General features: G+C 39.2%; 1 protein-coding gene across 1 annotated transcript; it reads left to right on the forward strand.

The window, feature by feature from the left end:
- Positions 1–1,736: 1,736 nt before the first annotated feature.
- Positions 1,737–24,157, forward strand: LOC118777385 (Golgi phosphoprotein 3). Its single transcript, XM_036528218.1, has 4 exons — positions 1,737–2,133; positions 19,690–19,821; positions 22,483–22,597; positions 23,140–24,157. The coding sequence occupies exons 1-4, from the start codon at positions 1,921–1,923 to the stop codon at positions 23,562–23,564; spliced, it is 885 nt and encodes a 294-aa protein (XP_036384111.1). The 5' UTR covers positions 1,737–1,920; the 3' UTR covers positions 23,565–24,157.
- Positions 24,158–25,969: the final 1,812 nt, after the last annotated feature.

A 25,969-nucleotide genomic window follows, 5' to 3' on the forward strand; every position in this document is an offset into this window, starting at 1 on the left:
GCAATGAATTTTGCTAACTTCTACGAACACCACTGTTAGCCTACAAGCCTACAAGATTACGTGAGGGAACGGAAGAAAAGAAAGGTAAACTACTTCTACGATTTACGACCAATAGTTGTTCTACGGTTTCTTTGCAGTTATTGGGGTACACAGGCACGGGAGTATTTTTTTCGGGATCCTGTCCTTCTTGTACGACAACATTTATGAGCCTGTTAGTGGCGAAAACAGCGTTTTACTATGACATAGCATGTTAGTACAGGAACACACTGTAGAACCTTCGGACTTAAGGTTACAAAATGGCGCCCTATGTTGGAGATGACCAAACTCTCTATAAACACGGGTCTGATAGGCCAGAACCTGGTAACCGGAAGCGGTATGACGATGCAGTAGTACTCGGTGTGTAAGCCTCATCAATACATATTACATACTGTACAGAACCTGTTATTCACAGTGACTCCAGGCACAAAGCTCAAGCACAAAGGAATCCAGAAAAACAGCACAAAAGGTTACAGAAACATGAAAAACACACAAAGCTGAGGCCACAAATGTCCAACACAATATAACTAACAAGAGACAGTCCAATACAATATCAACACATACCCAGGCCCTCCCTGGGTTAATGTTAGTGTAGTGGTATGGTAATGTAACGAACGGTAGAAAAACATAGGTGGATGAAAAGGCAGGAAAGAGGGCAAAACAAAACTACTTACTAATCAGCAGTAAAATGCACCATGGATATGTTAACACAAATACCTCATTTACAGCCTAGCAAAAATAAACAATTACAAATATGCGATTGACTGGAATGTTAAGCAACATAATGTTAAACACAACACGGCTAAAACAATAAGTTCTTTAAAAGTGGTTTTTAGCTAGTCTAGTGGACACGGCGAAGTTATTGGACACATCATCCAGACTAGATGTACAACGAACGAATTGCCCTTGCTTACAGTCTGTAATCAGTCAGTTAAAGAGGAGGAAACAAAACTACCGACTAATTTGCAGTGTAATGCACCCTGGAAATAAATACAAGCAAAGCCCAATCGTGAGATTGTGGAATACCATGTTTGCACTCCTTGGTAACCATAATACAACCATATTACCGTTGTACCATTAACGATGACAATAATAAGAGTGTGGAATGTCATGCTTGTTGCATGTTGTTTTTGTTGTAGTTGTACGGTGATACATGTTCAGCAACAATATTTTTTGTGTTATGAACTAAAAATAATATAGCATTTTATATATTTACTTTGCTATACAAAATCATTACAGACATTAATGATTTCACGATTTCATGCATAGCACTGACCCAAGTTGAGCGTGTTTTTTCCTTCACTCTCACTACAGAGGCCACAGGTGACATGAGGCTGTTTGCCTGCTCTCACCTAATAAACACCTAATAAATAAAAACCATAGTAACAATAATACATTATTTAAATTATTTTTCTTTTTTGATGAAAAACGCGGCGAAGTAGCTTAAATGGATTGGAAACAACTTTCACATAATATTGGTTGTCTTTTTGTAATGTTTTTGTAGAGACCTATACAAAACTGTTAAAGATGGTTATCGTGGGGAAACTTTCTACAGCTACAGAGAAGTAGCCTACATAACGTTAGCTATTTATGCAGGCAAGCTACTAACTTATTCTAGTTTTAGGTGTTTCAAGCTCATTTTTTCTACTTAAGGTGCCACATCTACTGCTGTCGTCATCGTTTTTCGCCATATTGTTTGAGAAAGGAGTGGAGGTAGATTTAAGGGGTAAAGGCTGCCCCTTGGTCATCTTAAGTTGCGAATTTAAGTCGTGGTTAGGGTTAAAACCAGCTATCAGGTCTTATATATATGTTCGAAACTGTAAAGATTGTTCGCACATTTGGACAGCTGAAGATTTTCCGTTTCTTCGTTGTTGTCTGCACATTATGACTTCACTGACCCAGCGGAGCTCAGGCCTGGTGCAGAGGCGGACCGAGGCCTCTCGTACTGTCGCCGCCGACAAGGAGAGGGGATCCGGGGATGAGGACTACGAGTCACGTCGCGGGGATGAACAGGAGGACGATGACAAGGGAGATTCCAAAGAAACTCGACTCACACTAATGGAGGAGGTGTTGCTCCTTGGACTGAAGGACCGAGAGGTTTAAAGTTTACATATTTCTTAACATTTACCTAACGTAACTCAGCTAGCTATCTAACCTTAGCTCTGCTGGCTAGACAGCTCAGCCTGAGTGTTTTCGACAGAGGCGACAACAAATGTGCAATAGTTAGCGAGATGACTAGCTGGTTTACCAGTTTGACTCCATTAGTGTAGGTCAACTACAAGTTAGTTAGCTGGTTAATGTTAGTTATCAGCTACTAGTGCTGTTGCTTGACGTGCATTTTATATAAACAGTGAATGTAGCTACGTATTGAAACGGTCAAAGGATAATTGTTTTAGCAGCTATGTCTGAAAATGTTTCCCTGTCAGTTAACGCTGCTTCTAGTATTGGTGGAAAGACTAGCTTTAGTGCAGAAAATGTCCCAGTAGTGGTTACCACATTTAAGCACCCTGATGTGAAGAGATCTTTATGGCCCTGTGTAACATACGAAAGTTAGCCAACGTTAGTTGTTCGATTTCCCGAGTAAGGTATCACAGTAACTATTTCATGACAATTAGTTAATAGAGAATTAGTGGCTGGATAGACTCGGTAGGCAAATAAGCTACTTACGAACAAATAACAGAAACAGTGGATTGGTGGCGTAATGGATCACTTGTCAGCTATGAACATTTAAAGCAGCAGTTGCTAGCTAAAGGTGGTTAGGACACCTAGGCATATAGGTGATTTACCATGACATGGTAGCAAATCAGTTGACTCTGCACATTAAGTTACACAATACCAGATAAAACTGCTGGAAAACACCAGAAACCATTGTAATTTGGGCCATCTCCCATCAGGATGTAATGGTTACTATTACATTATACTGGCCCAACAGGATATGATGGTTTTAATGGTCTCTAATGGTCTCCCAGCAGGACGTGATAGTTTTAATGACTTCTACTGGTCTCTCATCTGAATGTGATGATTTTAATTGTTTCTTCTGACCCACACACAATACTCATCTCCCATTAGGATGACATGGTTTCCTTGAACATCTCCTGTTAACATAATGATGTTTTGAATTTTTGTTGAACCCAGTTCTAAATATCAGAGTTAAGTAACATGTTGCACTCTCTATGCTGTAGCAAACTATCCAAAATGTTTATTCACAACAGCAATATAAAATACAAACAATGGCAAGAAATTCAACTAAAATATTAATTTAATTTGAAGTCTGCATAAAATTTTACCCAAGAACACAAGTAGGAAACATAGTAATCATTTGCTTAGATTCCCGTCGCTGCATAAGCCCTGTCAGTCTGCAGTGAAAAAGTAGGAAACTATAAACACAAATGCATGGACACCAAAGGTAATGCGTGTACAGTTTTATCATATGTTGTAAGTGTGTCCATAAATACATAAGTGTTAAGACCTAACAAAGTATTGACTATATATTCAATTCAATTCAATTTATTTTTATTTGTATAGCGCTTTTTACAACACAAGTTGTCACAAAGCAGCTTTACATTGTTCCCAGGCCTAAGACCCCCTGAGAGCAAGCTTAAGGCAACAGTGGCAAGGAAAAACTCCCTATCAGGAAGACACCTTGAGCAGAACCGGGCCGGGGGGGGGGGGGGGGGGGGGGTCCATCTGCTTCTGGCCGGCACTGGGCAGATAGAGTATATAGAATATATAGTTCTCTATATATGTGTACACGTACGATTTACGAAGGAGCTCTCTAAATATTCCATGATATGAATTCCATCAATGGCAGTTTGCACTACATTAATTGGAAAAAGTACACATTTTATACGATATGTGTTACTGGGTAATAAATATGCCCCAAGATAAGACTTCTCGTAAGCATGTTCTGTTTAGGAACACTCCATTCCATTGTTCATTCCTTGTCCTATGCAATCTAATAGGTTCTTATCCCTACCCTTGCAAAGAAGGCACTGGTGTTCAGTAACATTTTAAATTACAAACCTGAAAAAGAGCGGGATGTTATACATACCATTTTATTTGAACAGCCACTGTGAAGATTATTGCTGTGTTGTTAGTACAATCTCTTCCCCACTCTCAGTGGGAGGGACTGTTATCCTTGTGTTTTTTTCATGTTCTGTTCTTGTACCTTTAAATCAAAATGGTAAAGAGAAAACCATGTAAGCCATTAGTTAGACTATTACCATGTGTCGTTACCACATAACATTAAGCATTACACAGATTCTTAGCACAACATAAATGTTGGTATGTTAAAGAATTATACAGTAGTACAAATAAGGAGCATATTAAAATACATCATTACATCAAATTCAAATAGGTCAGTTCTTTCAAATAAAGACTGTAGTTGTATAACCAGCAGATACAATTAACAGACTAACTAGTTGGATAAAGATAATATTATTGAAGTTCTGGTCATGTTAGTGACATATACTTGACAGTGGCAAGGTTTAGATCCAAGTTATAGTGTTTGCTCTTTGAAATTGTCTGCCAGTAATTTTTTTCCAAACTAACCTTATCAAATATTGTTGTTGGAATCAGTCGAGTCCTTTGGATTAAAATTCCTGATGTAATGTTACATAGTTAGATTTCCCCTGAAGTTGCCATCAACAAACATAATGAAGGGATACATTGCAAAACTGCAGTGTTGAGAGCTAAGTTGCATCGAGTTAGCTAGCTATACCTCTGGACAGTCACTGTTACCAAGATTAAAAAAATAGCCTTGTACAAGTGAGATGGTTTTTAATAGTTAAACTGGTTAAAAAGAATATAAACCACTGTTGAAATAGTGCTAAATCTTTAAATATTATCTAGTTAGTCAAAATACACTGTTGCCTTTGATTTGAAAGACTTGTTTTGCTTTTTTGGGGAAAAAATTGCCATTACCATTTAGCAAACCACTTAGTGCTAGCTAATATCTCGAGAAAAGCAGAGAAGAGGGAGACATGTATGGGGCAGGCTGATACCGTCAGAGTCCAACAGAGTACCATGAGATGACAATTAGGAAACATAACTACCAATAAAGACTAACAGATTACCATTCAAGACCATCACAACCAATAGAGACCATAAAAACCATTGAAAATCAACACAGAACATCAGATAGCCAGGTACCCTATTTGGATGTTCTTTTGAAATAACACAAATGGTTGCCACTTGCCATCAGTTCTTGGGGCTTTGAGTACACTCCCTTAAATATGTCTTTTGTTCAGCGCACATGAATTAAAATGAAACCTTCTTGGCAAGCTGAGGTGTAACTAAACATGACTGGAGTAATAGAGCTAATGAAGTTGACTTGATAGGGAGACCTCAGAGACCAGGTCCATGTAGCTTTGTCCATTTTCTGACACTTTATTTATTCCATTGTTTATTATACAGCAAAAAGATTAAAATATCCCAGATGTGCAAATGTTAAAATACATATGGAAATTAAAATCTTTGGGCCCTTCTCAGGGACTATATTATTCCAAATATAATGCTACATGCATGCAAATAAACCTCTACATACTCAGTTGCATGCAACTCAAAAGTACCCTGTCACATATATGATTGCACAAAAGAGAGAAAAAAGATCACACCTGAGGTGTAACCTGAAGAGAGGGGTCTTTGGTCTACGACAAAATATGGCCAATGTTTAGCTGTTCTGACTGAGACAGGAAGCTTTTTCCACCACATAGGGGCCAAGACAGACAGCGGATTGACCAGGATGTGAGGTTACGAGAGGGGGAAACAGCTAAGCGCCCTGAAGAAGCTGAGCGCAGTGGTCTGACTGGTTTGTAGGGCCGGCGATCCACTGAAGAGGGAGCCATTCCTCTCACCATTCAGTGGGCTGATACCAGGGTTTTGAAGCGGATGCAAGCTGTCATGGGAGATCAGAAGAGAGAGATCAGTAAGTGTGAAACACAGAAGAATTTGCAGACATTGTGAACCCGTCAAGCAGCAGCATTCTCTATATGCTGCAAAGGTCTGGTCACAAATACAGGGAGGGCAGCAAGGAGGGAGTTGCAGTAGTCTAGATGGGTTCACTATCAAGTGTCATCCCAAGGGTCTTGACAGTCAGACAGGATGACATTGTGGTGTTTTCCATGATGATGGTCAGATCTTTTAATGATGAAGACTTGGCTGGAATGTACATAAGTCGGCCATAAGTTGGTCTTGGCCAAATTGAGTCTTAGACATCCACAGTGAGTTCAGTTGAATTCAAATCAAAACTTATATCTTGTTACATAATGTATTCCAGTTGGAATATCCTGTTAAGTTGTTGTTTACTTTAGAGGGTAATCTTGTAATCATCTATGGGAAAAGGCACAGTGATTTTTAGGGTATGGAACATGGCTGCTGGGTGCCATTGCTTTTAATTTTTTTCCCTGTTTGTATCTGCTCTGCTGTCCATATCCTAGTTTATTTTGATGGTGGAAATACAACATGCACATGTACCTGCTTTCCTCACTGTCATTGGACTGTTTGTATGTGCTCATATGTGATCCAAAACTGAATGCACATTCTTTCACTGTAAGCAGTGCAGTTCCATAGACACAAAAGGCAGCAAAAAACCTTAGTAGCATATTAAACAACTCCATATAGAAAAGTAGACAGGCATAGTGCCCTGTGAAATCAAGTGGATGTAGGTGTGTTTCTCCTATTTTATGTCATTATGGTAGTGGCACAGTTGATTTTAGAAGCTAATGGATGTAAGGAGCTATCATTTGTTTGTTTGTTTATTATCGAAATATCTGTTGCAAATAAGGGCTTATGTCCTTCAGAAAGGCACAAGTTAATGACTTAAGAATGTTTGGCCCGTGAAGTCACTTCAGCATTACTTGGAGGTAGCCCTGGTTATGACAGAGATGTGTCTGTTTCCTGTGAATCGGGGGAAAAAATGGGGGGGGGACTAAAAGGGCTATAAAAACACTGATGCTTTAACAGACACTATGGAAGTAGTGACATAAGCTGTACGTCTTATAAATGGTTTTATAATGGATTCATATTAGGTTGTTGTCCAAGGTAGAAAGGACATTGGAGCGCACACCTGTTCTAATGGCATTTAGAACAGGACCCAACCCATAAAACAGAACCATGGTGTTGTGCCAGTATTACTTATTGATTTACACAATCACATTGTTGATTTGAATTGTGTAACTTTTTTTTGACTAGAGGGGGCAGTGTAAGAGTCCGAGTATGTACGATAGATGATTGAGCTGAATTTGAAGTGAAGAGCAGATTGGGATAGTAGCATGCATGTCACATGGTGCCTCTCGCAGATCAGTGTTGATCAGCTTAGATTAGTGTTGTTTTGGGTCATCAGCATATTCAGTTCAATTCAATTTTATTTGTATAGCGCTTTTTACAACACAAGTTGTCACAAAGCAGCTTTACTGAGAGCAAGCCTAAGGCAACAGTGGCAAGGAAAAACTCCCTAATTTACAGGGAGAAACCCTGAACAGAATCCAGCTCAGAGGGGGAGCCCATCTGCTTCTGGCCGGCACTGGGCAGATAGAATTACATAGAATACTTGAAATTGTACAATGTACTTTAAGACATTTGAGTTTTGATAGACAGTAGTAAATAACAGTAATTATAATATGTATCCTAGAGAATGATAGGCAGGGCAACGAGGTAGCAGGACTGGAGATCGGGGTGTGATAGCCAGTAGTACTATAAACAGTACCTTGTATAAAAGTTATTGGAAGTAATAAATCAGAAGGTCGGAGGTTTATATAATTTTTGTGCATTGACATGTTACTGTCCAACAGATCTCCATTTTCATCTGAATCTAGTTCAATCAAATGACAAACATGAAGGCCTAAACAGGAACTTTCCCCCTATGAGTTCACTAGTCTAGTCTAAATTGCCAATTAAAAACAAAATTAACATACATTGAATAGCTTAATATCCTTAGAGATACTGAAAATCAATTAAGTCATTATTGTTTTTGTCAATATGTATTGAGTTGATTTAGTCTGAACACCTCGCTCTAGGTTGTTTAGCAAGTACACACTGTAGCCTACTCAAGCAACGCTGAAACCGATGAGATCATTGCAAGTCAAGTATTTCAACAGTGCATAAGATCTCAGAAAGCTAAGGCCAAGTTCAGACTGCTGCTAAAAGTGGCCCAATTTTACCTCATATGTGACTTAATTCAGATGTTTTTAGAACAGTGTGAACAGCAAAAACACATGAAGTCACATCTTTTCTGTTCTGAACTGGGCAACATCAACGTAATTGGAATTTAGCGTGTTTGAGGTGGCAAAAATGATTTTTACACATTTTTACCCTCATTGTTATAATACTGCAATGGCTGGTCAGTACTTTTGCAAATATAGAGAACAGAAACCAATTTAACCCACTCAGTACTGTTGTCGACTAAAGTTGCCCAAACAATGAATGTTCTAGAGTGCCAAGTCAACAGAAATGCATCAGCAATGAAAGATGTCATTTTATCCAATCAAAATACAGTTATACTGTGTAATGGAATGAAATGAGTCAATAATTTGTGCCAATAATTATATCATAGTGTGTATTAGTTATCAACATAAAATGATCAACAAACTTAAAAATTAGGAGCGTAGCATAGCTTCTTATGTGGATACCGCTAAGGTGGGTTTTAACCGAACGTAAAGCAAACAAACACACGAATTGAACGCAAAGCAGCTAGCTAGCTATATAAGTTTATGAAATGTCTTACCTCAAACTCTTTGACATACGCAGACATTACTGTATATGGGGCTGACCGATTGACATTGCTTAAAAAAACTGGTTGTCATTTACTTGTATAAAAATGAATGTTAGCTAGCTACCTTACATTACGCTGTTAACTTCACATAAGTGACTATAGGAATAGGATATCACTACAAGACACCGAGCCAGCAAAGTCAACAAAGATGATCTGTGTGGTTGTTGATGTTTACCTAATTTGCATATCTGGTCCTATAAAAGCCAGTTTCCCGGTCATTATTATTGTACCGTGTTATCGGCGATCACAGAGCGAGAGAATGACGAGTGTTGTACGAAGCAAGTTTTTTAGTTGGGACAGTGACAGCGAGGAGGAGTTTTTTGGTTTTGAAGAAGAGGAGCTGGGGGGGGTGCTGGAGAGTTTTGGGAGTGAGGAGGTGGCTGAAAAGGAGGGAGGAGGAGGGAGAGGAGGAGGGAGAGAGGGCGCTCCATGGCAGCGGCGGGTGGGGTCAGGTTGATGCTAGCTTGTCCGGGAGACAACTCGGCACCTCTGAGGGAAGAAGAGGATGGCGGTTTTCAAGCCTTCCCAGGCCTGGTCCACAGCGAGTATGGAGTAGCAATGACCCAGTAGATTATTTTCTGTCCATGTTTTCATCTGATATGATCGATCTGATGGTGACCGAAACCAACAGGTATGGTGAGGCTGTGCGAGCTCTCGAGCAAGCACCGAACGCTCGCCTGAGGGAATGGAAGCCCACAGATGCGGCAGAGATGCAAGTTTTTCTTGCTATATAGATTAGTTTAGGACTTCTGAAAAAGCTGAAAATCACTGATTATTGGAGTTCAGACAGTCAGTCACTGATGTGGACACCAAATTTTTCCCGTGTCATGTCCCGAAATCGATTCCAAATCATCAGCTCCCTGTTTACATTTTAACGACAGCGTTTGAGAGTTGAGAGAGAACACCCAAACTTACGATCCGCTTTTCAAACTTTGACCTCTTCTGGACAGAGTGCTGAGAAACTTCAAACATGAGTACTACCCACAGAAAAATCTAACGATAGAAGAATCTATGGTTTCCTATCGTTTTGGAATGAAAAACTTTGTCCTCACTGATGCGAAAACCAACTACACGCACCTGTGGGACGTCTACACATCAGTTCGATAGGGCTGTGGGCATAGACCATTCTGCCATTATCAATCTCCTCAGAAATGCTGGACTGCTGGAGAAGGGTCATGTTGTTTACATGGACAACTTTTATTCCTCACCTGAACTGTTTCGGAGCCTTCATAGGGCAAACACAGGGGCATGTGGAACAGTACGCCAAAACCGTAGAGGAATGCCTCCCCAGCTGAAGACCCTGAAGCTAAAGCCAACAGACCCGCCTGTTTTCTTTGAAAGCGGCCCACTGCTAGCAGTGTCATTTCATGACACAGGAGTTGTCACTGTATTGTTAACAGAGCATGACACTACAGTTATACCAAAAAGAGTAAGGTGTAAGGGGCCCAGTGTTTTTAGGACTGTGAGAAAACCACTTTGTGTGGAAGATTATAATATTTACATGGGTGGTGTGGACAGAGCAGACCAGCTCTGCATCTACTAAGAATATGGACACCGCAGTGTGAAGTGGTACCACCGGTTCTACCATCATGTGAAAGAAGTGGCCTTAGTGAACGCTTTTATTGTGTACCAGGAGTGTGGCAACCCATTGGATGCTGTGGATTTCAGGAAGAAAGTGGTAGAGGGGCTTTTGCAGAGGGGGGGGTCTAGGGATGTGCAGGTGCCATCACTTGACATGGCAGTAGTACCTCAACGTCTGGTGGGGCGACACTTCTTGAGGCAGAACTCCGGCATCTGAGCCAGACTGCAAAGTCTGCTCTTCTAGGAAGAGGACCAGTGACGGGAAGAGTGGAAGGAAACGGACATCTTTCTTCTGCAAGACCTGGCCAGACAAACCTGCCTTGTGCCCCACCACATACTTTGAGCTGTACCACACCAAGATGGTCTACAAACAGTGATTGGTGAGTTTTTCACTTTTTCCATTTATTTTGGTTTGAAAGTTTATAATGTTTTCTGTATTGGATGGTGATATATTGAATAGTAAGGTAATCTCTGCAGTAAGAATGACATTTTCTTTGTCCATCCTCCCTCTTTAGATTGCTGTCCCTGGTCTCTCCAACTGTCTGCTGGCCTATTCAGTCATCTGCGAGGGAAAACGTGAAGTCTGCAGGCACATGTGTGCGCGTACATACACACATACACACACACACACACACACACACACACACACACACACACACACACACACACACACTCTCATTCTCAATCTCTCTCACTCTCTCTCTCTGTTTCACACACACAAAACAGTCAGAACAAAATCAGATCTAAGTAACAACTCAAAACTGAGCATTGCAGTCTGCAGTCTGAACATAGCCTAATAAATGCAGTTATAAATCAGAAAGGGAATTAATTATTTTAAATTATTTTAATTAAAATTGTCCAAATTTGAAGCATACAAGAAGGCTGAGGATTTTGCAAAGCTTAACCACCATGGTAAATTTGCAACCTGCCTTTTCAGACTGATAATAAAATAGGAGTAGTTGTCATGCATGAATGAACCATTTTTGGGGTGATGAACAATACACAAGAGAGTTAAATCAAGGATAAGTTTGTTATGTAATTTGGCACTTATTCGTCATCTTAAAATGCTGTAAATTTACCATGCAGGTAAAGTTTTAAGAATAAGCTAACTCAGTAGGCCAGTTTCCCAGACTCACATTAAGCCTAGGCAGAATCTGGGTCTGGGAAACTGGCCTAGTGTGTTTCTATTGTAGTGACTAAAACGGTTACTCTAGTTATAAGAAAGTAACAATACACATAATTGGTAAATATTATGTAACAGCTAACGTCTACATTAATATTTTGCATAACTACATGTAGTAACCAAATACTTACATGGTTATTTCCTTTATTATTCTGAGGGCTGTATATTTTGCTGTTTGAGGTAAATTTTGAGTCTTCACCAATATACCTAGTGGTGAGTACATGTTATGTGAAGTAACCCAGTGTAGCTGAAGTATCATAACATGTATCAAATGCGTGTGCTGAAAGAATTAGCAGTGGATAGACTTGAGTTTAATGCAGGTGTAATTTTCATGAATTTCTTATTGTTTGTGGCTTTTGTTAGTGTTAAACTTGAGTGTAAAAGTAGTTTTTTGTTAGTAAATATTCACTTTAATTTGGCCCTGGCAGTATAAGTGTGCCCTGCAAGTATTTCTGATGGTGTAGTAGGCCAGTAATGGCTATACTTTTTACATCAGCTGTTGGATTTCACTAGGTAAATAGGGTGATTGAGATGACCAAGTTAATGATTTTAGCTGTATTTTGGATGTGTCTGGGAGAAACAGCCTTAAAAATACTTGACAGCTAGGTTTATCTGTTTCATGCTGTATGTGTTTATCTGTATGGTGGACAGTAGAATAGTCAAAACTAGACAGAGGCCCCTTTCAGACATGCACTGCAACCCTGAACTTATCTAGACATTACCCAGAGGAGCTGTATGTGAGAATGCAAATGTCCAAATCAGTTGGACTGGACTAAACGGATGTTACCCTGCCAACTCCCTAATACAGAGTCTGTGTAATGTTCGATTGAGTCCATGTGTGAATAGAGCAGGTCATTGTCCAGAGAATTCACAGCAAGCAAGTGGGTGTGTTGATGATGTTTCTATCATGCAACTGGCGCAAAACTGGAAGAATACAAACATCTGCTTTGTCCTCTTTTCTGCTTGCCTGTATATTGCTTTCCACTCTTTCGTTGATATTGCGGATACGTCCAAATACATGTTATTTTGAGTCCAATGATCGTTAAAGAGATAGTTAGCTATAACTATACTGCCAAAACTTGTCTCTTACGATGATTAATGACGTTGGTTAGTAGTTTATTATCTGGTTAGTAGCTAGCTAAGCTGTAGCTAAGTAATAGTGATAGGTTTAGGCGTGGATGGTATAAACGGTATAGAAAGTACACTGGTATGAATTTGCCCTACGGTATGGATTTTGACTATACCGTGTTGACCGGTAGAGCCCTCACAGGTCTAGGTATAATTTCATAGAAAAGACATGATACACACCTCGATACATTGTCAACGGTCTGATACATTAAAGATACATATGAAGCAACGACTAATGCTATACGATATGATTCACCCCTGTTGTGATGCAGTACGATTTAATTCAACACAATGCGATTCAACGCGATACGATGCGATGCAAAGAATATGATGCTATGCAATTCAATATGGTACAGATAGTTTTATTTTATTTCTTTCGTTAGACCTGCTACCTGTGTACTTTATAGCACCACGGCATATTTTGTAAATTGCATGCATCTTGTCAAAATGTCTGTCTCTTTTGAAAAATCCAAAGTGTCGCTAAATATTTGATTTGTAGCAATTCGGTGGAACGTGTAGCTCTTCCTCCTCCATGATAATCTGTGACTCGCCTGGACACACCTTCAACTCGCGCAAGACTTGGCTGAGAGACCTGACGAGAATTGGCCACTGACAGCAGTAGAGATGAGAGAGCGCACTTTAGCAACAGTTTAGAGAGGAGGAATCTAAATATAAAATTATTGATCACAAATTATTGGTCACATTTCTAAATAATGAAGGCACAGAATCTCTACTAATAATTATATATAAATAAATCGGATTTTACCAATGCAAAGATGTTAGAAACGATGCATCCCGAGTTCATCCCAAATTGTATCAGGTGCACACTTTTTTAATCGGGGCAGTCGCATCGTAAACATTTATGCTGGTGCATGCACCGTGGCCTCTCTGGAATCCAGTTGACGAAAATCCATCGTAGCGACTGAGAACTACAATTTTTATTTTATCTTTTTTCAAGCTTCATTTTATTGTATTTCATGAAAAAGTGTTTTTCAGAGATGCAGGTTACTTGAGAAAAGTCTATTTATTATTGTAGTTTTGCACAATAAATGTTCTTAAAATACCTCTGTACTATGTGAAATATGTCCTAGTAATACAGTTAAGAGTACAGTAATAGCTGCCATGCAGTTGCCATACCAGTGCTTTACCCCTTCAGAAGCATTTATATTGAAATTTTAATAAAAAGGAATATACTGTGATATATACTGTTACCGTCCATGCTTCAAATTATACCGTGATATAAATTTTAGGCCATACTGCTCAGCCCTAGGTATAGTGAGGTAGGTGAACTGGTGACCTAAGATCACATAGTGAACAACAAAACTTCCTGTTATAATAAATGTAGAGGCCTAATTAATTAGGGCTGCCCCCTAATAGTCAAGTGCAAGTTTATTTGTCATGTGCATATAAGTACAGAGTACCATAAGCAATGAAATATAATGTCCCCTGGTGCTCTCTCAGCTCAATATCAATAAATAACAATAAATGCCAATAAGTAGCAATAAAAGTACAATAATAATAAAAAAGACTAAAACCATAGATCAGACCTCAGCCCTCCTTCTAACTGAACTGTTGTTCAGGAGCCTTATTGCCTGAGGGTAAAAACTGTCCCTGATGCGGGAGGTCCGCACTGTGATGCTCTGTAAGCGCTTCCCCGAAGGGAGATAAGAGAAAAAACTGTGAGCGGGGTGACTTGTGTCCTGCATAATGCATAGTGCCTTCTTCTTGCAGCGTTTGATGTAAATGTCCTGTATTGGTGGTAATGGTGATCCGATGACTTAAGATGCTGTTTTTACTGTCCTCATCAGGAGTGTATGATCATGTGATGTAATGTTGCCAAACCACACCAATAAGCTTCCTGTCAAAAGACTTTCTATTGTGCAACGGTAAAAGTTAATGAGGGTTTTTGTAGACAAGCCATGTCAACCAAACATTAGTCGATGAGAAGGGTCATAGTCAACCAAGTTTTCATTGGTCGGTTAGTCGCAAAAAAAAAAAAACCCATCAAACTCCTTTTCGGGAGCTGTGCCTTGTCGTTAAAAAGTTATTAGACCATGTCGGGCAGGAAATCATCCAAAGTGTGGGACCATTTCGTGAATGTAAAGGACGACCCCAAGAAGGTGGCATGCAGACTTTGCATGCAAAGAATCACCTATCATTCATCGACCTCAAACATGACTTATCTGAAACATGTAGGGAAGAGCCAGTAACAGTAACACGGCGATTTTCTCCAAGCCCATACAAGTCTGATATGCCTGACAGCGTCAGCATGTACAGCATGCAACACTTACCAGAATCCCGAAAAACTGCATGCATACATCATACTTTCGCAGTTTTACCCGAGAAGCTGTTTTCAGTCACGGAAACTAAATTGACTCAAGCGGTAATTTTTTTTCAATGACAAGTTGTGTCCATTGTTTCATGTGTCATAGTTATGATCATTTGACAGATTAATTAGTACTTTAACACATCCTGAAGTTTGCCATGTCAAAGTTTCTCCGTTTAGAAGCAAGTCAGCAGTCATTGTCGGGACGATTGTAACGGTTGTTTCTTTCGTCCCTCTATAATAACAAGTATACTTATACCTTAGTCTTTCCACATTTGTACAAAATAGCACCTGGTATTGATAGAACACACACAAAATATATATATTTAAATAATTAAATTAATGACATAAACGTGCAACAACTAGTCGACTAATGGCTTGAACTAGAAAGGGCAACCCCAGTGTCTGGACCTGATTCTCTGGACATTGTCCGGAGTTCATATGTGAAAACGGCTTGAGTGAAAGGCAAAATAAATTCCTCTGATAAATAACTTCATCTGTTGTCATTTACAGTATTCTGCATCATAATTTGAGCAGTTTTCACATATGAACACCGGACAAGGTCCGGAGAATCAGGTCAAGAACTTGGCCGGAATTGCCCTTTCACACATGTAGCACACAACAGGAGATTGTCCGTGACAGACGCGTTCACACCTACTGGAAATATTCCGGTTTGGTTTAGGTGAGGGGCGGGGCCTGGGTAGAGCATGCAGGAGGCAGGACATGACGCAAAAAGTACGCTGCAGAAATCGCAGTGGCTGTATTCGAAACCGCCTACTGCATACTGTGTACTGCATACTACACAAGTATATACTGTATACTGCATGCTGTTTTTCAGTGTAGTACCCAGTATATGACCATTAATAATTACATTTGTAGTATGTTACATTGTCGCTTGAAATCATTGCGAGTTTAGAAACGTCCAGATTTCCTCGTGGTATTTTCCAGTTAGAACCACTTGCATTCTCACGAGTTAAAAGTATTGACGAGTTCACGAAAAGCATTCGCGAGTTGAAATGTTTTCAATATCTTACCTTTCGGTGGTATGGGCACATAATGTGGCATGGAGGAGGAGAAGGCGAACATAGCTATTGTACTTTTGGGTAACCTATAAAAAAAATCACACATAGCCATCCAAATGGTGCTACTGGTACACATAATTTATTATTAATTATACATTTATTATAACAGGAAGGTAAGTTTTTGTTTGCTATGTAATTTTAGGTCACCAGTTCACCTATCTCACTATACCTATCACTATTACTTAGCTACAGCTTAGCTAGTTTTTCTTTGGCAGGGACTGGGAAACTGGTCAAAATTGAAGGAATGATGGATGGCACGAAATACAGAGAAATTCTTGAGGAAAACCTGTTTCAGTCTTCCAGAGATTTGAGACTGGGATGGAGGTTCACCTTCCAGCAGGACAATGACTCTAAGCATACTGCTAAAGCAACACTTGAGTGGTTTAAGGGGAAACATTTAAATGTCTTTGAATGGCCTAGTCGAAGCCCAGACCTCAATCCAATTGAGAATCTGTGGTCTGACTTAAAGATTGCTGTACACCAGCGGAACCCATCCCACTTGAAGGAGCTGGAGCAGTTTTGCCTTGAAGAATGGGCAAACATCCCAGTGGATAGATGTGCCAAGCTTATAGAGACATGTCCCAAGAGATTTGCAGCTGTAATTGCTGTAAAAGGTGGCTCTACAAAGTATTGACTTTGGGGGAGTGAATAGTTATGCACGCTCAAGGTTTTTTTTTTTTTTGTCTTATTTCTTGTTTGTTTCACTGTCAACTTTTATTTAATGTCTTCACATGCACATACATTTTACCATTTTAGAGAAATGGCTGTTTTTGTTTTGAGTGCCCCCATTTTCAGGTATGCAAAAGTAAATTAACGAATGACTGACAGGTGTAACTCGTTGCTCCTTTTGCATGGATTGTTCACACATACACAAATCAGACACAGTATCAAATATCTTTTCATCTGTGGAGATTACATTTGGAGCAAGAAGGCATACACCAGCATGAAATGCAGAGTACTATGACAGAAAAACAGCTAATCTGTAAGAAGAAAGAACAAAAAATTGTTCGATTTGTTTTGAAATTCATCTGTTAATTTATTTTTGCACATCTGAAAAAAGACTCAACATTAAAATGGCTCTCTCCATAAATTGATAAAAATTTATGTGCGTGTAAATAGCAAGAAATAAAAGCTAAAACCTAGCCTTTACTTTGGTCTCAGTCATTTTTTGATCTCAAATGCAAATGTCTAAAGTAGCAAAAAAGTCAAATTCCACTCTACCATTAACTTACTTTTGGAGGGCACTGTAGTAGACTACACATGCCCCTTTTCCACCAAGGCAGTTTGAGGGCCGGTTCGGAGCCGGTGCCTAATCTCGAACCAGTTCTTCGTGTTTTGACATTCAAAGAACTGGCTATCAGCCAGGAAAACTGGTTTGAGAGTGGCACCAACACTTTGCTGGTCTAGAACAAAGAACCGCTACATCAGGGGCTGGGGGCAGGATTATCGTGACCAATAAGACCAACTAAACTTTGAGACCGCAATTTAAAAAAAAATCAGAGCTAGTGTAGTGTAGTCTGCCTAAAAAGAAGAAGAAGAAAAACCTGTTTTATTTTTCAAATGTTTTGCTTTGTTGCCAGCCAGATATGTATTTCTTAGCTGTTTAGCGAGCTACTAATTTCGTAACATTGATGGCTAGCTAGCTAGTGGTTGGTCACCTAACATTACCCAACCAAGTATAGCTACTAATTTCTGACATCAATGTTACATTCGACATTCTTATCATTGATGTGAGAAATTAGTAGCTCTGCTTGCTTGGGAAATGTTAGCTGAATAACAGCTAGCTAGCCAGCTACTGTAACCTTGATAACAGTAGCTAACGTTAGCATGCTACTGCCTAACATTGCTATTGACTCATCTACCAATGTCACTTAACATTTGCTTCACAAAAGGCTAACATTGTATAAAGTGTAGTGGACAAGTTTGTTTTTTAAAGCACTGTTCTCTTGTTTTTGTTGTTTGTTCCCGCTACACTACGCTTGCAGAACATTGCAGATTGTCTGAAATTTGTGTGCTATTGCGAAAGCTACAGCATGAGATTGTTTAATTAACAAGGATGGCAATTTGTATAACTAATTGGCAAGTAATCCCAAAGCTTTCTCTTAAATGTGTCACATTACAGCTTTCTTGTGTTACAAAATTCAAATTACAAAACGGAGCTAAATTTAGTTAAATCGATTTCAGTTACTGAGAATAAACTTTTAGGTTGAGTGCAATGAACAATAACGTTTAGAACACAAACCTCACAATAGCTGTGATGTGTCATTGAGCAATTAACGCAGTTTAAATCGATAAATGCCATCCTTGTTAGTTAAACAATCTCACGTTGAAGCTTTCGCAAGCACACAAACTACAGACAATTTGCAGACATTAAAATGGCTCTCTCTATGAAATGGTAAAAATGTATGTGCATGTAAATAGCATGAAATAAAAGCTAAAAGCTAGTCTCTACTTTGGTCTCAGTCATTTTTTGATCTCAAATGCAAATACCTAAAGTAGCAAGAAGAAGAACTAGGACCTACGTAGACGGAGGCAGGGGTTGTGCCTTCAGATGTTGTACAAAATCTGCACGCCCGACTCAGTACTGCAACCTGTGAGGAGAAGAACAGTTGCTTGTCAAGGATTACCCCAAGGCATCTGATCTGACAGTGCAAGTGCTGTTGGTGAAAAAGCTTGTAGAGTCTAGGCTAAGGGACAGGTCTTGAAATGGGGATGACCTGGAGAGGGATTTAGAACATCTCAGTCTTATCCAGGTTGAGCTTTAGGTGGCGGTCTATCATCCAGTGTGAAACCTACAGGCAAGCTCACATGCATGCAGAGACTTGTGTGTCATGTAGAAGAAAAGACAGGAAAAGGCCAGTGTCATCAGATAGACTTCGAAAAAGCCGTGGATCAAACACAGACTTTGCCTCCCCTCTGTTTTCTGTTCCCTTTTTTCTTAAACACATCTAGTCTGTTTGTTACAAAGATGGCATTTGCAGTTTGCTGTTGTAAATATCAGGCTTTACTCAGGAAACAAAGCTTTCATGGTGCATTAAAATGACGTATACATACTGTAGTTGAGTATGAATTCCCACACTCCCTAATACTACCAAAGCTTCTGACTGCATGGGAATATGCTTATGTTGTATAAAAAACATTTTGAGTTGTCGTTAAATGGGTGGATGTAATCAAGCATTTAATAAGAAAGGATCTGGAAATCGTACCATTTCTCTCATGCGCAATACTGGTACTTAATCATGGGAGCTACACAGTTTAGCGGCAAACATAGAAAATATAATTTATGCTTGAAATCATTGCAAATATTGAAACAAAGCCTTCTTTTTTCAGTGTAAACCTTTTATTTGTGACCCCTTGCTGTGACCATCCTTATGCCAAATTGTCTGTTGTTTTTAAGTGTCTGCATTAGACCGCATTAAAAATCAAGTTTTGGAACAGAACTGCAAGTGTTTATGTAGATTTCAAGTGCGAGCTGGTCGGTTCACTACTGCTTCAGTTCTCCCTCTCACCATACTCTCGTAACATTATAAATGCCGACTAGATGCAAGAAGTAAATAACTATGATTGTCACCTCTGTTGGCAGGGTTATACATCATTTTGGAACGACTGCATTTCATCAGGTCTGCGCGGCTGCATGCTTATTGAGCTGGCCTTAAGAGGGAGGCTGCAACTAGAGGCCTGTGGCATGAGGAGGAAAAGTCTGCTGGCCAGGAAGGTAAGCACTGCCTTTCCAGTTGAAACTTGGCATTAGAGAAAGGTGAATTTACATTTCAAGTTTTCAAACAATACAAAAATGGCTGGGGTTTTGAAAGCTTTTACTAATCATTAAGCACAATCACCTAGGCTTAAAGCCCATTGTTCCGAAAGAACGTTTCCATAAACCCTTAGCCCATGGATACTTTCATTTAAGGCTATAAAAGTGTGTTTTGGTGATGATTTTAATATTTAGACGTAGTGAATAAGGTATAAAATATATTTATCTAGTGAAATCTTGAAAATCACAAAATGGGTAAAGTGTGACTTTTTGATGAGTGTCCATTATCTGCTAATTTTCCACTGGCACTATTTACACCACTCTGATGAATATAGACCTTAATTTATAAGCCACAGGATGGTCTCATCATTCATCTGGTACCTGCAGTAGTAATCTTAAAAAATAGTTTATTTGTATACTGCAGTTCTTTAGACAATCTCAAAGTGCTTTAAAAAAAAACAAAACCTCAAAAAATTAAGAGAGGAATAACTTTTTAAAAAAAACATTGACATTACTGTTATTCCTTAAGTAGAGGGAGATTGTCCAAATGAATGATGCTTGGAATGAGGTTCCATTAGAATAATCAAGCTAGCAGATGTAAAGTTGCAGCGTGGGACATAAGAGATTGCTAGCTCATGCAGATGAGTGGGGGCCAGATCATTAAGGGCTTTATAGGTTAAAAGCTGGACTTTCAGCTGTGTTCTGAAAGGAACAGGAAGTCAGTGCAAATCAGAAGTAGTTTGATGTGGTGTTGCTCTTTTAGTCCTAGTCAGTAATGTTGCAGCTGCATTTTGAATGAGCTGAAATTTGGTAAGGAGGGCTCCAGCGAGCAGTGCATTGGTGTAATCTAATCTTGAGAAAACAAAAGCATGTGTAAATGTCTCAGCATCTGGTTGTGACAGAACTGGGTGGACTGTGGCTGTATTTCTTAAATGGAAAAAGTCATATTTTGCTGGCATTGTTAACATGTTTTTCTAGTGAGATTGAAATCAAATACAATTCTGAGATACTTAATTGCTTGGGTTTGTTGCATAGCATTGCTATTGATGGGCAGCTCAAATGACCCCATCTACCTGGTGCCGAGTACGTACTATGAGGACCTTAGCTTTCCTTGTGATTCAGAAAGTTTTCCAGCATCCGTTGTTTAATATGTTGGAAGCATGAGGTTAGAACAGCCTTTCAGGGGAGATAGGCAGATAAAATTGCGTGTCATCTACATAGCTAGAACTCATCTACATAATTAAAACTCATAGCATCACTATGTAGATTTTTCCCCCCAGGGGAAGCATATAGATGCTGAAGAGCAGGGGACCCAGGACACACCCCTGTGGCACTCCTGAAGTAACCTTGGAGGTAGAGGTGTTTTCACCAATTTTCATAAAATGGGTCCTGTCTGTAAGATATGATCTGAACCATGCTAGGCCTTGCCGTGAAATGTCAGTAACATGTTCTAACCTACAGAGTAAGATGATATGATCAGTGATGCAGGATTAGGATCTAGGCTTGGCCAGCCTCAGCATTTAGCAGTACATCATCTAGAACTCAAATTAAGGCAGTGTCAATGCTGTGTTCATAGAGGTTATTATCACCATAATGGGGTTTAAATTTGGTTTCTTTAAAAGAGGAGAAATAACTGCTTAATTTAATGCTAATGGTACAAATTCTACTTAAGTAACACATTTTGGTTACTGATGGACATATGGTAGATACAATATTTTCACTACTTGCATAGGAATTGAATCTAAGTGCAGGATTTACGCTTCGTCTTTGAGATTGATACGTCAGTAGCAGATACATCAGGAAAAGTCAAAAGGGGTACACATCAAAACAGTTTTCCATTATATTTGTCAGCTTGCAACTGTTCTGATTTTTCCAATCTTGTCTGGCGTGTGCCGATTTTATTAGGGTACAGATGGTGGTCAACAGTAGTTAATACGAATTTAGGATCATTTATTCTTTTTTCAATGAAATTCCCAAAGAAAGACATTTTGCTTCCCTTAAGCCCTCTCTATATAGTATGATATTCTCTGTGTAAGCTTGCTGGTGTACTTCTAGGCCCATACTCCTCCGTCTGAGTTCAGTTTGCCTACCAGTAGCTTTAAGAGAAAGGTGATCATTATACCATGGTGAGCTATAGGAGGAGGATTCTGTAGCTGTAATGGTGGGAAGTTCATCCAGGACATTGGAGAGGGATGTATTACATGTCTTGAATAGGTGTGTATGATCATCTGAGTCTATATAGACAGATTTTAGAGGAGGGATATTGGAATTAAGTGAGATGGTTTAGTGTTAGCATTAAGGTTTAGTGTTTCTGACATGAAGGGCAAAAACAAGCTCATAGAGAACTGCTCTATGGTTAGGGAAACCCCATTTCTCAGCTTCCCAGTTTTCAGCTTCAATACCAGCAGCGTTGAGAAGACTGAAGTATGTCCCTTTACATGTTTGGGGCCTGTGACTCTTTCATTGAAGCCAAAGCTTTCTAACACTGAGGAAAAAGAACAATACTGTTCCAAAAGCCTTAGTAATAATACTGCAGATAATTGCCTGTGGTAAATGCAATGGGGTGAGAAATCCAAAACTTTAGTTTCTTCTAAACTATAGGCTGGTCTTTGATGTTGTCAGGTTATTTGTAAGTCTGATGCCCCTACCGGAGATGTCTTGCTGGATGAAGCTTTGAAACACATCAAAGAGACCCAGCCACCGGAAACAGTACAGAGCTGGATAGAGCTGCTGAGTGGTAAGTTCACTGGCTACACTTCAATGCGTGCAACCCACACACGGTGCAATGTGATTACTTACCCCACCCCCATCTCAGAGAAAATGAGTTCTAAAAGGAGGCTGTTCATGTTAAACTGATGTCTCTCTTCTAGAACTCTTTGTTATTTTTCCTTGGTCATACCCCACAAATGGTGTATTTGTACTGGAATGTAATTCCATGAAACTACAGTTCGAGTACCCTTAGAGCTGAGAGGCACTCCCCACAATGGGTCTGGTGTGATTCCTGTGCTTGGACGAGCTGCAAGCTCACACTGATTCTGAAATATTATCTGTTACAATCAATGTTCCTTCCTTTCCCCTTGCTTTCACAGTAAGCCTACCTCCTGTAATAACAAAATTTCGAAAAATTGGCCACAGAAATAAATGAGCCGTTTCTGACTTTTGAAGTGGGAAGGTAACGCACTTAATAAAGTGCATAATAATAAAGGAGTATTTTTCTGCCAATTGTTCTTGGAGCAGGATGACCAGATCTTTCCTGACTGTGTGTGCCTTGTTCTACAGGTGAGACATGGAACCCTTTAAAACTGCATTACCAGCTTAGGAATGTGCGGGAACGCTTAGCCAAAAACCTGGTGGAGAAGGGTGTGCTCACTACAGAGAAACAGAACTTCCTGCTTTTTGACATGACAACACACCCGCTCACCAACAACAACATCAAGCAACGGCTTATCAAGAAAGTTCAGGAAGCAGTGCTGGAGAAGTGGGTCAATGACCCACACCGCATGGACAAGCGGCTGCTGGCTCTCATCTTCCTCGCCCACTCTTCCGATGTCCTGGAGAACGCTTTTGCCCCACTCTTGGATGACCAGTACGACCTTGCCATGAAAAGAGTGCGGCAGCTGCTGGATTTGGACCCTGAAAGTGAGAGCATGAAGACCAGCGCAAATGATGTCCTTTGGGCTGTTGTGGCAGCCTTCACCAAATAAGCGAGTGGAAAAGTACCATCCTGTGATCATCAAACTCGGACTTTGGATTGGTGGTGGCATGGGTCTGTATACATGCAATTCTGTCATGGTGTCCTGTTTTGTAGAGACCCCCTTTCTGGTCAGTCTCTTTACATTCACCATGAGACCGACCACATGTAGTTTACTTACTCGTGTTACTATTTCTGCCAACTGAACTCAAAAGAAGAAGTGCTCTGATTTATAATAAAAAACACTGTGGTTGAAAGGGGGACATCTTCTCAAAACAGGATTGACTTGAAGGTTATTTGGATCTTGGTTTGGACCTGGCAAATCCATTGATAAATATATTATTAGGTAGATAAAGTGTATTTTTATTAAATGGATGTTTTCTTCTCAAATGTGCATTGTACTCTACTACTCTAGTAGTCCAGCTACTTATTCACTTTCATGCCCTTCTGTGGTTAATAATGCAAATAACGAACTCCACCTTTGTAGTGTACCTTCAGATCTGTATCTCTAACTTCTGAGTTAACAGTGGAAGGGTTCCTCTGTTTGAGGAATAAAAGAAAACATTTCAATAAATTATATTTAAAAATCCACCAATGTTGTTAATTCCCAAGCTTATATAAATCACATGTATTCCTTTGTGTAAACATTTATTTACAATAAAGTACAGAAATGCAAATCACTCATTCATATGTGATTATGCCTTGTATGTAAGGACAGATTCTGCTTGTGTTTGTAATATTTAAATCTTTGATCTGTTTATTTTTGTAACCTAAGTAATCAATACAAAAGTAATTCTAGCGAACTCAGCTGCCTATTACTTACCAGTCACAATTTCAGTTGAACAATCATGGGATGAGAAACATTCCAGCTTATTTTGTAAATAGGTTTTTATGTATTCAGACACTTGTACTGATGCAAAATGCATCTGGCCCACATTATAACTAAATGTTATAACTAACTTCAGTGTGCATAGTCCTACTGATGCTGGCTGTGCATCTATCTCAGTAACCATGTAGTCAGGTACTCTACAGGGTTTCTGTTTTGTAGCTTTTTGAAGCCTTTTGCAGCATCTCATAATGTAAAAACTGTGCATATTGTAATAACTGTGCATAATGCAATACAAAATAATAACTCAGAATGTAATAGTTTGCTGATAATGTAATAAACATTGTAAATGCATGTTAATACATTATACACTGTTTATTATAGAGTGAGTAGCGATTTTTTGATGAATAATGTAATAACTGTGATGCATAATGTAATAACACACACACAAATCACTGTAACAAATGTTTTAGTGCATTTTAAGTGTTATATTTGATGATTAAACTTTTGACCAGCTGTTCATCTGATGGCAGAACAAACCAGACCTGAATTCAACCCTTAGACATGAGTATTGCACTACACATACACACACACAAACACACTAATCTAATTATCTAGATTAAAGAGTGTTGACGTGATTTAACATACAATTGAAATAATTGGTAACTGTTAAAACAAATCTGTGGCAGGAAATTCAAGACACTTACGGAAAAAATACGATGTTTTTCAAACAAATTTTTTCAGTTGACTCAATCAACTCTTAATTTTTTATGCATTTAACCAACCCTTAGTGACCATTTCTCACTAAATATTAACATTAACAGGGAAACGTTAAATCATAATGTAATAACTTTTGGATAATGTAAAATATTCCATCTAAATGAGTTTAAAATGCAATGTTAAAGTAATAATGTTATTACATTATCAGATAGTTTTTCACGTAACCGCAACAGCACAGTCCTATAGCAGTAATAACAGGGGCATTAAAGGTGAGCTGCGGGACCTTGAGGAATGTGCGTGAACATGGAAGTGTGTGAACACGGAAGTGAAGTTTGCATCTGTAACTTCATAGGTTTTTGTGATATTGTGGCTGCTGCTGTTTCTGTGTATATGTGTGTGAGTGCACATGTTTGTGTTAGGCAGTGTTTGTAAAGGTGTGTGAAAGTACAACTCTTGTGGTGCAATAGTCATGTCTAACCCTGTGCTCACACCAGCAGCGACTTTGTTGCTGTATGTTGCCAAGTCACTGTCGCCTAGCTCTATGGTCGCTGTCACTTGCAGCCAGCTTGTGGGCGTTGCTAACGTAATTTTGAGGAAGTGGGCTACAAATGTATTGACAGGAGATGCATCAATTTTCTAAAAAAAAATGTATATACTAAAATATATCATAAATATATATTATATTTTATATTTATTTATATGTTATATTATATTGTCTTTGTTGTATTCATTGTGGAGTTGTTTGTTTGTATTTTCTTAAAGGCAGGCCTATTAATATATGCGTGAACCCACAAATCGGGTGCATTCCTGCTGAAAAATATGTTTTGGAAGGAATTTATTTTCCTATAAATAGTGTGATCTTGCTTCAAACA

This window comes from Megalops cyprinoides, chromosome 5 (genome assembly GCF_013368585.1).
Source record: "Megalops cyprinoides isolate fMegCyp1 chromosome 5, fMegCyp1.pri, whole genome shotgun sequence".
Lineage (NCBI taxonomy): Eukaryota > Metazoa > Chordata > Actinopteri > Elopiformes > Megalopidae > Megalops > Megalops cyprinoides.

Bases quoted from the DNA above. Each gene is read 5' to 3' on its own strand.
- LOC118777385 (XM_036528218.1), top strand. From the start codon at position 1,921: ATGACTTCACTGACCCAGCGGAGCTCAGGCCTGGTGCAGAGGCGGACC. The intron at 2,134-19,689 runs GTTTAAAGTTTA...CTCTGTTGGCAG, and splicing joins TTGGACTGAAGGACCGAGAG to GGTTATACATCATTTTGGAA. The intron at 22,598-23,139 runs GTAAGTTCACTG...CTTGTTCTACAG, and splicing joins CTGGATAGAGCTGCTGAGTG to GTGAGACATGGAACCCTTTA.